This window comes from Azolla caroliniana, unplaced genomic scaffold, assembly GCF_043228905.1.
Source record: "Azolla caroliniana isolate FFs.n. ecotype wild unplaced genomic scaffold, voAzoCaro1.0.p SCAF_49, whole genome shotgun sequence".
NCBI lineage: Eukaryota > Viridiplantae > Streptophyta > Polypodiopsida > Salviniales > Salviniaceae > Azolla > Azolla caroliniana.
This window is the reverse complement of record NW_028230484.1, coordinates 120,663-137,140: the sequence shown is the minus strand read 5'-3', so window position 1 is coordinate 137,140 and position 16,478 is coordinate 120,663. Positions and strand designations below refer to the sequence as shown.

Below are 16,478 nucleotides of genomic sequence, written 5' to 3'. Positions count from 1 at the left end.
TTTATGAGGAGGAGAGGTGCATGGGCAAGCCCGAAACGGTCCCTCGTCACGAGACGGCCGAACGTACAAGGAAGACACAAACACACGCACGAAATGCTCGTACACCTTTATGAGGAGGAGAGGTGCATGGGCACGCCCGAAACATTCCCTCGTCACGAGACGGCCGAACGTACGAGGAAGACACAAACACACGCACGAAATGCTCGTACACCTTTATGAGGAGGAGAGGTGCATGGGCAAGCCCGAAACGGTCCCTCGTCACGAGACGGCCGAACGTACAAGGAAGACACAAACACACGCACAAATGCTCGTACGTCTTTATGAGGAGGAGAGGTGCATGGGCACACCCGAAACGCTCCCTCGTCACAAGACGACCGAACGTACAAGGAAGACACAAACCCACGCACAAATGCTCGTACGCCTTTATGAGGAGGAGAGGTGCATGGGCAAGCCCGAAACGGTCCCTTGTCACAAGACGATTGAACGTACAAGGAAGACACAAACACACGCACAAAATGCTCGTACGCCTTTATGAGGAGAAGAGGTGCATGGGCAAACCCGAAACGGTCCCTCGTCACAAGACGACTTAACATACAAGGAAGACACAAACACACACACAAATGCTCGTACGTCTTTATGAGGAGGAGAGGTGCATGGGCACGCCCGAAACGCTCCCTCGTCATAAGACGGCCGAACATACAAGGAAGACACAAACACACACACAAATGCTCGTATGCCTTTATGAGGAGGAGAGGTGCATGGGCAAGCCCGAAACGGTCCCTCGTCACAAGACGATCGAACGTACAAGGAAGACACAAACACACACAAAATGCTCGTACGCCTTTATGAGGAGGAGAGGTGCATGGGCAAACCCGAAACGGTTCCTCGTCACAAGACGGCTGAACGTACAAGGAAGACACGAACAAAGAAAGAATGAAATAAAGAAACACGAATGATATCGGCCAAAGAAATAAACACGTGTTTGATTCCAATGCAAGAGGACCCTTTATAAAATAGGGTTTGATTACAATGGCAACTTATAGTTAACCACAAGCTCAATCAAAACATAAATACTAAATGCCCTTAGAGACAAGAGCAAATCCGAACACGGCGAAGATGAACACGCAAGCACCACCTAAATGTCAATCCCAACGAGCCATGACCACCTGAACGACGAGCACACGGGCTTACAACGACGAACAGGGCTCGCAACGTCAAACCAACGAAGCTTTAGCTCACGAGCACTTCGAGTGCCGATGCGAAGAAGACGAGCACGTGGCAAAGGGGGGATGAAGGGGTATGAGATGAAGAGAAGTGGTGAATAAGAAGATGAAGAGCTCCGAAGGAAAATTGGTGATAGTCTCCTCCTCCCAAAACGTCTTCCTCAAATGAGCCACCCTCGACCTCCTTTTATAGGAAAAAAAGGAAGGGCGGTCGCCAATTTTGTCTTCAATGAAAAAGGAATAAGATTCCTTAAATCACATTGCACTATAAGACTAGATTTGAACCGTGCACTTCTAGCTAAAAGTCAATGTGACTATCCACTAGCCCATTAACTCTCTCTTATATAATATATAATTCTATTTCTATAAATTTATAGCATGTCTCCCCTCTACCTTTTATCTCTCCTCTCTCTTACTTTTTACACGAGCTTCCATGCATCCTTTCCGGCCTTTCCTTTCCCTTTTCTTTTTCATGTGCACAATTAATCGCCTTTGTGTGCACACACATTGCACATGCACATTTTGACCCCCCCCCCCCCTCTTTCGCCGGTTTTTCCCACTGTTGAGCACGCCACATCATGACAACGCCCCCTCAAGCTCTAGTCAGGTCGGTTTCAAATGGTATCCGAAATCTGCTTCGACTCGCGTTCTAGAGTCCGTGTCGACTCACATCTATGCAAAGTTGCGGAAATCCGTGCTCGAGCTTGCATTGGGTGTAGTTGCAAAGTCTGTGCTTCGGCTTCCGTCTTTCTTCGCGGCTTTACGAGGTAGATTGGCTCTTCGTGGCTTCGTTGCTAGGTTGTGGAATCCACACGTTATTGCGTAGTGTCTTCAGTACTCCCCCTCAAGCTTGGCAAGTCAGGGATTGTCAATCCGAGATCAGTCATGAATTGCCATAGCTTGTCGACTCCTAAGGCTTGAGTTGAACGTTAAAATCGTTGCCAGCTACAACCGATTTCTCTTGTGCGGAATAATAGTCAATCTAATGGAAAAGAAAAACAGAATACAAAAGCTGAGAATGACATAGATTTTGACGTGGAAACCCGAACTGGGAAAAACCACGTGGAGTCCACAAACTCCGAAACAGAACACTATGAGAAAAAGGAATACAATCAGAGATCTTAGAGGCAACGACCTCGAGATCCGGCTTCGCGAACAGGCGGCTATGGAGCTCACACGCTTCCACTACGCTCGTTCACTCTCATAGTCACAGAGACAACAACCTCATACAGAGTAACTTTACAATAACGCGCACATTTAACATGATTGCCGTAAGTGCTTATATACTAATATAACCTTTCGACTATTTACAAGTTTAGCCTTCCGGGTTAGCTATCTCCACGATTTCTGGTTTTGGCCTCGGCCGAGTTGCTCATCAACACGGTTCTTCTCAACTTCCCATCCGGAGGGACCTATTTCCTAACATTAGTGAAGATGTTGGCCGTTTGGAGATTTGTGTTGATGTGTTGAAGGTTAACATCTCCGGCCTATACGCACTCTTGAATGAAGTGATAATGCACTTCAATATGTTTTGTGCGTGCGTGGAACACCGGGTTCCGAGACAGATATATATACTGCTCATGTTGTCGCAGTAAATGGGAGTCGGATCCTTGATGGGGACACCCAGATCCTTCAAAATCCTCTTGAGCCATATGGCTTCACATGCAGCTACAGTTGCGCCCTTGTATTCGGCCTCCGTACTTGAAAGTGCGACAATAGGCTGCTTCTTACTTCTCCAAGATATTGCTCCGCTACCTAGCGAGAAGACAAATCTGGAGGTTGATCGTCGATCGGCTTTATAGCCTGCGATGAGCCGGTTCTTCTTGAACGTCGGCGTAGAGCTCAACACATGCAGATGGGCTAGATGGAGCTACCAAATCGCTCTGATACCATGTAAAGAATCGGGTATGATTCTTGTGTAGCAGAATAGGTGTGAACTGTGTGTGTGTGTGTGTGTGTGTGTATGAGAGTGAGTGAGTGAGTGAGTGAGAGAGACGAGGAGTAAGACACAAAGAATACGCAAAGTAAAGTATATTAAGAAAGGAGAAAGACTCAACATTATACAAGGTGGGAGGAGGGTGCTTTATATAGTCACCCTTTCTCTTCATTAACTACAAGACTCATGGAGCATGGGGAATGTGAAAGCTCATAAGCTATGTGTCATAGAATATGATTCTATGACTCATACTAAATGCTAGAATACAAAGTGGTGACTTAATGGTGACTCTTGACCGTTAGAGTGTCTATTCACTCTGAAGGTGAGTTCACACACTAGACCAAGTTGAGCTTGATTCTCAACAGTTTCGTTGATCGGATGAAATCGAACCATTGTTGATTTCTAAATATCGGTGACCACATGAGGTTGCTTAGGGTTCATGCTTTATGTTTACTAATATCCCTATACATATCTTTCTATCTCACTTATGCCCACACTTGTGAAATAGGTGTGCAACATCATGGAATGTCGGGAAAAGGAGTACTTGAAGGACTTGGACACCACCAATGAAGCGGCCTTCTGCGTAAAAGAAGCATTAAGGTTTCACACCTCCAACTTCTTCCAAAGGTGTTGCGGCCTTCAAATGAGAGAGTTGTGGAAGTCGCAAAGCGAACCTACATGATGCCCAAGAAAAGTTGATGAAATTGAAGTTGGGAGAAACATAAGCAACACCATCAATATGAGAATGTCTTGGGATGACACCAATTCCAACCAGAAGAGCTAAATAGTTCCTCCAAGCATTTTTCTTTACTTGGCATGTAGTTATTTTCCAACTGAGGTCATTCTTTGGGGTCTAACCATCTATACTCTATTGTATGTGAGATGGGTGAAGGAGCTTGTCAAGATCTTACGAGCTTCAAGTAATCAAGATAGTTTTTAATAAAACTCTTTGTGCACTTGTATAAAAGGAAAAGGAATTAGGAAATCAATTTAACCTATCACAAAACTCACAATTATTCCTTAATTATTTAAAGGTTATCGAGACTCTTCAGTGGGAATAAGAGAACCGCACTCAAAGAGACAACAAGACATTACATACACCAATCCAATCCACAATGCCAAAAATGGTAGATGTACTAGCTGTAATAGTAGGTACAAGATCTCGTACAAGAATTCTCTTTCACACTCATTTCTTAATTTTATGATACTTCAACTCAAAGAAGACCAACAACCCTCCAATCACTATGACTCTCATAGATACAATTAATCTTGAAGGGTTCACACTAGGCCAGCCCAAATGGTCTTTCCCTAGATCATCTTATATTTACATTAGTCTCACACTATATGCCAACACATGGCCAAAACTAACATATATGTAATCAACTACATCAACACACTATTATATACATGATTTTTAGGCATTTCTTGGCTCCACCCACACTTGGTTTGCTCTTCAATGTTGATCTACATTCTCTTTCCATAAAAATATTGGTAATATTAAATCATGAAACTTCAAAAAAACTCTTCTTGTCCTCAAATCAAAATCTTATGGCAAGGTAAACCTTCTAAAATGTTGTATATGGGTACATTATTTATGTAGTAAGGGTTGACTGTCATGAACATCCCCATTCCATTGCCATACCTAGTTGTTCAAGGGTCTATTTATAGAAAATAGAAAATTGTGGTGATGCAAACACATACAACACAGAAGATAGTACATTTATTCATCATAATTGAGGAAACTATCTCTAATTCTTCCTAGATATATCAAGGAGCATATTCCTAGAAGCATATGTTTCCTTCAAATGTGATGCTCCAAAACACTCTTTTTTAAGCTTGCAAATCTAATATTCTCACATGTGAACCAAACAATGAATCACAAGAACTTTCGTTGTACTCTCATCTCAATGTATTCTCTCCAATCGAATTGACAAACATTGTTATAAATTATAATCTACCCTAGAGTCAAATGCCGTATCTAGGGCCACCCTCCCTACAAGAATATGTTTGTCATATAGATTTGAAACACAACCACCCTGGTTTAAAATAAGGATCACATTAAGATGGGGGAGATCAACAAAGTATTTGATGGAAAGAAATGGCAAGGAAGCGTTGCATATGCTGATTCTCGAAATTATTTGTGAAAACAACAGCATTAAGGAACAAGCTCATTGCAACCTCCTCACACAGCTGACTACAATTTTCCATGGAAATTTATAGTTCAATATTTCGATAATGCAATGAGAAAGTCTGAAACTAGAATATTATTTAGCATTATTGGTTTAACCACAAAAGGAAATCCAGCTTAATAAATCAAAACCTTGTTGAGATTTTCAGCTTCAATGCAATATGACTAGTTTAATAGGCATCACCAATGTAGCAAGGATGAAACCTACTGTGACAAGAATGTAACTTCCTATTAGAACAAAAAAACCATCCAATGATGAATAAATGACAGGTAACCAGAGGATGATTTAAATTCCAATAAGGAATCCTTGAACAATCTCATCATGACTATAAAAGAATATGGCCATGAAGCGATAAACTGATCTTTAAGAAAATGACCATGAAAAATGGTGAGGAAATCAAATCATCATAATTATTTGCACAAATATTTGACCACGGTCATGAATGGCAAGGATACAAATGAGCTAAGGTTCATGCATATTACCTCTAAAGATTTTACACAAAATAATTAACTAAACACTTCTGGATGTTTAGGTGATTGTTTTGAGAAGTTCAAAAGAAGTCGCTTATTTGCATATATGTATAGTTACTTCTCTAAAAGATATGACCTTCGAATGGTGACAAAGTTACTTGATATGAAAAAATATATGGGAGGCACATTCAGAATGAGAAATGATAGATCAATACAATAGCAGGAAAATGCTATGTCTATGTACACCTTATCTAATGCTTACGTTTCTGAGCCAACAAAAGAGAATTAATGAAAATCAAACTTGGCGCTGACATTACAAAAGGATGCATTCAAGTCAGAGTTTAAACCAACCAAAGGAAAGAGACAATGTTATACAATAGATTCAAGATTCTTCTTCTTCTACCTGTACAGCATACAACAAATGGTGCGGGAAAACAAGGCACCAACCATGCTGGAGAGGCCATGCCTATCACATCCTAAAACATCTAAATGGCTAAATGAAAAGAAGAAGAAAAGAAAAGAAAGGATCGTTATGTATGAGAAGTTATATGAGGGTGTACATATTCCTAAATCAGCTTCAGCATATATATAATATATATGTACAAGCGCATTCCAAAAGGCTCTCTCGTACACACAATGGCTAACGAAAGCAGAAGGAAGTTTACAGAACAAAGGAAACTAAAAAACACTAAACTAAACCTGTAAAAATTCATTTAAGAAATCTGAAGAATCTATAAGGTTAGCTATAGCCTAAAACTGCATACGAAGATGTAAAGAAGACAATGGAGATATAGAGGCGGGGTAGAATAAGCCATGGAAACACACACCCTCGCACAAACAAAAACCAGCAAAGAGTATCTCCTCTCCAAAGCTTCCCAGTAATGCTTGACATTACTGTGAAAGAACCATGAGTCTAGAAAATTGGTCACCAAGGATAGTTAGCTGATACCATTAGCAGTATCATTTCTGTGAGCATCACTGTGAAGGGCCATTAGTGAGAGCATTACTCCGAAGAATCATTACAGATATCGCAACCAATACCATTACTGTGAAGGACCGTTACCGATACCAATACTGAGATCTAGAGGGTCACACTTCCCGCAGATATACACAAAATGGTACCTTTACCATACCTCAGTCAGTTTGTATTAATATGTGTGTATTAAATCATAAGCAAGAAAGGTCAGCAGTCATTCTCCCTGTAGAATCAGCTTCTTCTTCCTCACCTACACCTTCCAGAACTTGCATTCTCCTCCTCAAATCTTCCACTTCTTGTTGCATCACATGTAACCTCTCCTTAAGATCCAAATTCTCTTCTTCAAGGTGTGCGATATGGCTATCTTGATCATCCATCCTCGTCTCTAACAAGTTCTGTCCAAGGTTCTGTATATCAGTATCATTTGGATACGTCAATACAAACCTACTCACATCATGATCTAGTCTTTCTTCAAGTTTCTGCACAGACTGAGCATCTTGTTCTACTTCACTTTCGGTATCGTCATTATCAGCACAATCTTCCCGTCCATTCATCTCTGAGGAACGAAGCCGAATCAATCCATTCATGGATCCATATCCATTCACCCCCCATTCTTGATTAGCTTCATCAACTAAACCTGTGAACTGTGGGAAAGGAGACATAACAGGTGTCTGCACATATATGGCAGGGGTCATACCAGGGCTAGGAGAAACAAAAGATGTGATTCCTCCCGATTTCCTTGCTCTCATCAAGAACGAGGTAGTGTTACGAGGAGCTGCAGGAGCTTGGGAAACACGTATAGGTGCAAATCGTCTGAAAGGTCTTCTTCTCTTATTATACTGAGTTTTTCCATTCCCTTTGCGGTTTCCTTTACCATTTCCCTTGGCTTTAGCTTTACCTTTGCTAGATGTTGAAGCATCATTGAGAGGTCTTACAGAAACAATATCAGTATTGGCATTAGTAGCAAAGTTAGTAGAAGGTGCAATAACCATTCCTGCAGGCGAGATAAAATTCGATCCAGAAACCATGAAAGCTGAGGAGCCGTTCCCTGTGAAATGAGAAACGTTCCCCTTACTATTGTTGATATTTCCTCTCGCCATTAACTCAGAAGGAGAGAGAAGCTCGCTACCTACGCCTATGGCTTTGGAAGCATAATTAGAAACACCTTTTGAAGAGTAATTCTTTGAAACTCCTTTTGAATTAGGGTAGGCATCTGGTCTAATACGAACCAAGTCAGAATACGTGTTATTATGCACAGAAGCAGAGATTACTTCTGAGTTAGGAAAGCCTACGGCGCCATGGAAGCTTGGTGCAGAAGAAGAACCATCTGCGACGTTCCTTCTGCTATTAAAACGCTTCGAATTGTTGGTGAAGAATCGCGTCGCTTTCAATTTGTTCTGGAATTGCAGATCTTTGAGGCGAGGTGGCTGGTATAAGGAAGACGAAGATGAGGAAGAACCAGGGATTACTTGTTCACAAGGCCATGAACCAGAACGCAAAGGATTATTCGGCAGCCGGCGGGAGGGGTTAAGGTTAGGGTTAGGGATAAGGTCAGGATTAGGGTTAGGGTTTCTGAGGCGAGATTTTCCTCTCCAGTTTGAGGAAACCTGAAGGACGGGGTTACGAGGCGGGGGGGGCTTGTGATGCGAAGGTTGTCCCATATCTTCGAAGAGAACAGACAAAAGAAGACAAGAAGGAATGGTGAGCCTAGCGATGGAAATCTGCGTTGTCGAGATCTGAAGAATATACACAGAAGAAGCGAATGAAGAAGAAGAAAAAGAAGAAGAAGAAGAAGAAGAAGAAGAAGAAAGCAGAAAGAAGCAACAACAAAAAACAAAACGCGAAGAAAATCGGAAACGATGGGTGCAGGATTGAAAGGCATTATTATTGAGGAGGAGCCTGGGGGGGCATAAATAGCCTCCATCTGAGCCGTAGATCCTGGGCCTGATCCAACGGCGGGCGTCGTCGCTCCCCCTTTAAACAAGCTCCTCCCGCCGTCGATCTGAGGGTCCATCCAACGGCCAGCGTCTCGCTCCCCAAAATCCCATAACCGCCTCTTTTGGGCCCATTCACACCATGATCCATCGCCCCCTTTCTTTTTGTCCTTTTCACCTTCCCCTCATTCTCCTTCCAAATGAAAGCCAAAATTTTTAAACTCGTTCATTCAATTAAAAGAGAGGAGCCTCTCCCAAATCATTATAATGTTTAATTTGTTCCTAGGGATGTTCTTGCTCGACACTTCCCCGGATACCTACACTTGCATACGCATGCCAAACTACACGTTCGGGATATGAGTTCCCAAACTTGCTTTTGCGACAACGCATGTGTGTCGGTGTGCTCCTTGGATAGGACACATGTTGTGTTGCAACATACGTGACCGTGTTCTTGAACAATGTGGTGTCCCGCACATTCGGATTTGGCTAAGGTGGTAAGGAATACCAAATTGCGCTCCATACAGTATGGAAAAAGCATGGTTTGGTTGGTACTCAACCAATTTTGTGCGGCACAAGACATGATCTTGTGCCATATCAAATTTCAAGTAGTGTTTTGCATGGTGATGATCAAAATTGTTCTTGAAAATGTCAAATGGTAACTACTAACCTTGCGATGGGCAAAAGGCCATTTGTTGTACCGCAAAAGTTTCACATTTGGCCACGTTGATTTATTATTTGGATTATTTCACAAAATTTTCAGGTGCTTGACCATATGCCCATCACAAGTCATGAGGTTCAATACAATTATCTTAAAACACAATACTAGCCAATGTTGTTCATGCTTTGATCCTTTCCCTTTAAATAACTATATCACAAGGAACAAGCACAACCCCACAAATGAATGATGATATATAGTCTTGTACAAAAGTCTTTATTTACCTAGATAAAAGTTGTGTCGGGTCCACTCAATATCACATTCTTTCATATCATTCAAAATTAGTTTTATTTGGCAATATATGCAACTAAACAATGTGTGGTATAAAATGACAACTATCATTGAATAGCTACAATGCCAACTCTAACCTTAACTAAACCCCAATTAAAGAAGAGCAAATAGAACAATAAATATAATCATAGATAATGAAATGGTATTAACAAGGAGGTGAGACATTAAAGAAGACCAATCAAAGGTGTCCTAAATGAGAGTCCAATTTATAAGATAGTAAATGTGTCATTTGACACTAACCCAAACCCTAATCTAAAAAACTTATAGAAGTGATTAGAATAATAGAATCATATATTGAAAATGTTTTGTTAAGCTCATAAGTATGCTAGTGAGATGATGCAATGAAACCCCTAAGGAAGGTGTACATGAGGCATGTATTCCACATAAAAGAGAGAAAGCAATACTCTTACATATTGTGAGGATTGTTTTCTCCCAATCATAGAAATTGGAATAAACGATGTTAGTGTTAAACCTACCACCCAACGTTAAATTCCTAAGTTGCGGCTCAGTGGCTGAAAGAGTGGATGCATTGCACACTATGGCCATGAATTAGGACTTAGCAACGACTCAACTTGAGCAAGAACCGAGCCGTTCAATTGTTTTTAAATAGTTTGGCAGTCAAGCTTGAGCAAAAATAAGGTGAATCCAAGTTATTCTATCATTATGTAAACCATAAGAATGTCATTATGCAAGTGATCATTACCATTTGTTAGACAAAAAAAGATGTAGCTTTGCGAAATCTAGAAAACATAGTGCAATTTGTTCATTCAATATTAACATTGCCTTTATATGCTCTCTTTTGTAACATGTGTACAAGCACACATTCTAAAACATACGAAAATAAATCAATTGTAGAAACATGCACTACCATTGTTTCCACATGTTGGAATGGATGGTTATTTAGCTTCTTTGTCATTAAGAAAGAAACAAGTTTGTGTCATTAGATTTCATTGCTACATTATGATGGTGGGCAATAGAGGGTTTGAGAGTGGATCCATTGACGACCCATGTCTCCCAATAGGGGATCATTCAGACGATGTCGAGCATTATACCCAAATTTCAAGAACTCACTTTAAGAGGTTACGAAACTACTTTAAATAACCCAAGAAAATGGGATCAAAGTCGCATGGTTGGTGTCATAGTAAGCCAAAAGTGAATTTACCTAAAGAAGGTGTGATTTGCGTGGTGCCTAAACCATTTATTTACACATCAATGTAGATACCAAAGAGGGAGATTGATTTGGTAGAGAGGATAAATCTATGTTTGGACATGTAAAAGTTCTATTATATTGCTATGACGATATTAATATTCAAAAGTACAATGAGACTCGTTATTTTTTATTGAAGGAAAGGAAAGTGATCACTACTGCAACATATCATCATTATACGGTGTTACAATAGTAAGAGAACTTTATGAAGAAAATCCTTTATGGGTGATGGCTATTTTTTTTAACAAAAAAGTGAAAGGTGAGGCTATTAGAAGGCCAAAAATTATTAGTATTGGTAAGGGGGTCCTCCACCCTCCTTAGACAAAGTTTAATGAAGAAGGGAAGAGCAAGAAGTGGGGTATGGAAGTTTTCCTATTAAAACAATCTCACTCGATAAATTGAAACAAAAGGAAGATGACATGGAGATTGAAATAGCTCAGCAAGGAAAGCTAGAGCTACAAGGGCAGCAGAAGATGGTGGTTGTCACTATCCAACGATTGGAGGAAGTTGCACCTATACCTACAACTGATAACAACAAAGGAAAAACTCTTCATGAGAAAAAGGAAACAATGGAAGTAGAATTGTTATTGACAAAGAAAGAGGCCAATGGTTTCAATTTTGGATCCTCGAAGGATATGGCAGTAGGCCAAGTGTTGGATAAGGTTGTCAAAGAGCATAGGGTTCATAAGTCTGTTGTTAAGGGCATGACCATATAATATCCAGTGGTGAGAATTTACCGTAATATTCTATACACGTGGATAAGTGTGAGGGTTAAACGAGAGTGTAAAGAAGGGGAGGATTACTTTTAATCCTAAGGATTGAGACAACCCATTAGGCCAAATGTGAACTTGCCTGGGGGCCTTGGTTCTCGCTATAAATATGAGGCCTAGCTACCCTCGTTTCATCATCTTTTGACTACGTCGAGACTCTGTTGTTGTGGTGGGTCAACTCATGTAGCGAGTGCGCCAACACTAGGTACGACTCGACCCCACGACGGTGGTATGGGACGCTGATCGAGGATCGAGTTCGTCTCGATCCCTTCGCGCGAGGGTGGTCGGGTGGATCGGTACCCTTCTTTCTCTCTCTCCTTTCTTATTTCATATATCTTATATCCTTATCATATGCTTACATTAGTTCATCACTGTAGCAGTTGGTATCAGAGCTTATGTTTCTAATGTTTCTTTTATTGGTTTTTGTTGTATTCTTGATTGATGGTGATCGATCGACGTGCGGTCGACCTTGATCCAGATAGCAATCAACAAAGGAACTTCGGTAACTCTTTCTTGTTTTTTTCTATTCTTTCTTCTCCCAATCTAATAATGTATAGTCAATATGTTTTTTCTTTATTGATTCAATGATGTTGTAGTGGTAATGGATTCGTTATATAAAATGTATTCATATGTGTATGAGATCAATACCTCATTTTACATATATTTAATATGTGATTCGTATCGTATGCGTACGAGGTTAATACCTCAATTGCATATTACGTTCACATACATATGTTATGTATGTGTATAAGGTTAATACCTCGATTTCTAAGTAAATGATATGTGTTTGGTGTCATATGCATAAGAGGCCAATACCTCAATTGTGTATTACGATTAACCCTTATTTTTGGATGTTTCGTGTGCGTAGAGGCTATATGCCTTGATTACGTATCTCGATTACATCACTATTGGCTATTTGATGTTACGATTTTTTAATATATGCATATGTGGTCACATGTATACGTATTTGATCGTATATATGTGATAAGTATGTAACATATGTGTATATTAGTTATTACGTGATTTCTATAGTCGAATGTTTCCTTTTCGGGGAAAGGATCTTGGTGGCCGTCCTCACATTTTTGTGAGAATGACATACTCACCATCCTTTTTATAACAATTTTTTTGTTGACATCCCCGTTGGTCACTTCGATTTCATTACGTAATGAAACGATCATAGCCACAATGATGTTGAGAACGTAGAGCTTGACCCACTTCATGTGAGGACGCTCCTATGACACACATATCCAACATCCATCCCTTATTACATGGATACGATGCCACAATGAGATCATTTGTGATAAGTATACATATGTGTATATTAGTTATTACGTGATTTCTATAGTCGAATGTTTCCTTTTTGGGGAAAGGGTCTTGGTGGCCACAATTCTAAGACATTGTCTACGTGTAAGTGCGCTAAGTTAGTCCCACAGTTTTGTGGACATTTTCAAGTCCTCAAACGCATTGGTTCATCAGCCTATCGTCTCGCTCTTCCCAACGGCGTTGAAAATCATTCAGTTTTTCATGTAAGTCGTCTAAAATAACTTCTAGGTTCTGGTGACAATACAATTACAACTGAAACTCTGGTTACTTCTGAATAATTATCTTCTAAACCACATGTACCAAAAAGAATTCTCGATATTAAAACAAAAAATCTGAGTACAAAAATAATTCAAGAATTTAAAATTAAATGGATGGATAAATCTATCAAAGATGCCACATGGGAACGCGAAAATACTCTTAGAACTAACTTCCCTAACTTTCCATTGCAAGAGTGCAATGTTTTAAAGAGGGGGAGTATGTTACGGGCATGACCATATAATATCTCGTGGTGAGAATTTACCGTAGTATTCTATACATGTGGTTAAGTGTGAGGGTTAAACGAGAGTGTAAAGAAGGGGAGGATTACTTCTAATCCTCGGGATTGAGACAACCCATTAGGCCAAGTGTGAACTTGCCTGGGGGCCTTGGGTCTCGCTATAAATATGAGGCCTAGCTACCCTCATTTCATCATCTTTTGACTACGTCGAGACTCTGACGTTGTGGTGGGTCAACTCTTGTAGCGAACGCGCCAGCACCAAGTACGACTTGATGCCACGACGGTGGTATGGGACACCGATCGAGGCTCGAGTCTGTCTCGATCCCTTCGCTCGAGGGTGGTCGGGTGGATCGGCATCCTTCTTTCTCTCTCTCCTTTCTTATTTCATATATCTTATATTCTTATCATATGCTTACATTAGATCATCACTCTAACATATGCAGGGAAGGACTTGCTAAGAAAGCGACAAATCCACGCTCAAGAGGGCGATAAGAAGAGTTGTCAGGATGTTCTACTTAGAAAGTGACATCTTCAAATCATATGTAGTATGGACAAGTTAAATATCCTTTCCTGGAACGTGCAAGGCCTTGGGGGTCAGGCCTTTCCTAGATTTAAAGGACTTATATGAGCAAATCTAGATACACCTAATGTTGGTACTATTGATATTCTTTTTTTGCAAGAGCATCACTTGTCCGCTCATAGGCTACGAAGTTATGGTTCCATCATGCCAGGGAGATGGATACATTTCTGGGTCCAGCAATAGGTCCAAATAGTAGACAAGCTGGTTTATGTAGGGCTATTAAAGAACAATGGGCATCCATCATAGTCTCGGCAAGTACTATTTTGAATAAAAGGGCATAGTTTCTTATTCTTCAAATATGACCTCAAAAGATTGGTATTATAAATCTATATGTTTCTAACTCAGCCTCAGAAAGAGCTTCCTTTTGGTTTTCTCTTTCTGAATACGTAGGATTAGCAGATTCTTGGCTTGTGGGTGGTGACTTTAACATGATTGAAGAAGCATCTGATAGAAGGGGAGGCTCAATTAGTACAATTACAGGCCGAGAAGCTAGAGCTTGGGATTCCTTTTATTTCTCTTTTGGTTTATTGGACCTATGGAATATTCACTCCATTTCTTGAATGCAAGGCTCTCTTCATTTCTCCTGGTCAAATGGTAGTGTGGTTGCAGCTAATTTGGCACGATTGGATAGGTTCTATGCTAGTAGCTTTTTTTGGGAAGCTTCTAGATCTATGGGGATTATTGCCGGGACGGTAACTTCTTATCGTTATCCATTGAAGTTAAACATTATATTCGCCAGAAGATCCTACCTTAAGCAATTCCATATCCCAACCTCATTGCTTGTTGATGAAACTCATAGAGTTTCTATAGCCCAAATCTGGTCTAAATATAGCTTCTCTGATGCCTTTTTGCTCAGAGATATCACTTATGCCATCCGTGATGTTAAGAGCTTCTTTATAAATATAGTTGCCTCTTCAGTTGATCGATGCAATGCACAGATTGCTAATTTGCATCGAGCATTGGCTGCAACACAAAAGTTATTGGAAAAATACACAACCTCACCTATGTTGCTCTCGATTTACAACAAATAAAAAGAAATTTAAAAGAAAAGAAACATGCGAGAGGCTTGTATTTCTACCAATGTAATACAACTTCTTGGTCACAGAAGTAGGATAGGGTTAACAGAGAGTTCTCCAGTCAATTTAAACAGAAGTATAAAACACTATCTATTAAAACCCTAAAACGACTTGATGGTTCTTATACAACGGATGATTCTGAGATGTAGGACATAGCTATGACATATTACCATTAGTTGTTATCTGCTAAATCCTTCTCAGAGGAAGATCTTAATAAGAGACAACTTGTACTAGAAACAACACAACAAAAGGTCACTCATGTAATGGCTTCCCAGTTGCTTCAACCATTTACAGACACTGAAGTCTGGACATCGGCTAAATCCATGGGTAAATATGTGTGTCCTGGAAAGGATGCCAAAGGAGTGGTATTCTATTTGCATTACTGGGACTTGTTGGGGCCTATTCTTACTAGGGCAGTTAATTTAATTTTCTCAACAGGGAATATGCCCGATGAATGGACGAAAGGAATCATATATATGATTCCAAAATCATATGCTCAATGTAATGAAATCTCAAAATGGCATCCAATAACTTTGCTTAACGACATCTATAAAATAGTCACAGAGACTATAGCCAATAGAATGTGACCGTTGCTTCCCTCGATTATACATTGTTGAGCGGCAAGCTCAACCGAAGCCGGATCGGCTGAATAAGCCGGAGCCGGTAATCGAGACGGATCGGGCGAAACGGATTGGTATAACGGTGAGCAACCGAACCGGCAAGCAGTGGAGGCCGGGTGCAATCCGTAACCGGAAGTCCAATCGGAAGCCTAGTATAGGATAGACTACTAGGTAGCTATAGTCTCGTAGTAAGTGTCAGATGCTTGTGTGAGCATTGAAGTACATGGTACTTCTGTCAGTCCCAAGAGGACTTGTATAAACAGTGCTACTTAGCACAGTGTGTGTACAGAGTCTTAATATAATTTTGAAATTACGTTCTGCTCTCTCTGTCTCTCCCTCTCTGTCTCTCTTTGTTGTTCTCTGTTTTACGCTTCCGCAAACACTTACGTTTACATGGTATCAGAGCACAAGGGTTGAGAACCTCTGCTGCAGACATTTACTCTTGTGAAGAAAACCCTAACAAGTCGAAAACAGACACAGTAGAAGACATGGATAGAGGCATGGCTACGTCGCTCCCGATGGAGAAGCTCGACAGGAGCAACTACGCATCCCGGTCTTACAAGATGCACCAGTACCTGCTTGGACACGGGTACTGGAGTTATGTCGAAGGAGCGAATGATGCAGCGCCCGACTCGACACACAAGGACTTCCCGGTATGGGAACAAGCGGCAA

General features: G+C 40.6%; 1 protein-coding gene across 1 annotated transcript; it reads right to left on the bottom strand.

Moving 5' to 3' along the window:
* Window positions 1–6,178: 6,178 nt before the first annotated feature.
* On the bottom strand, window positions 6,179–8,490 carry LOC147849481 (uncharacterized). Its single transcript, XM_087337492.1, has one exon. The coding sequence runs from the start codon at window positions 8,453–8,455 to the stop codon at window positions 6,986–6,988; it is 1,470 nt and encodes a 489-aa protein (XP_087193618.1). The 5' UTR covers window positions 8,456–8,490; the 3' UTR covers window positions 6,179–6,985.
* Window positions 8,491–16,478: the final 7,988 nt, after the last annotated feature.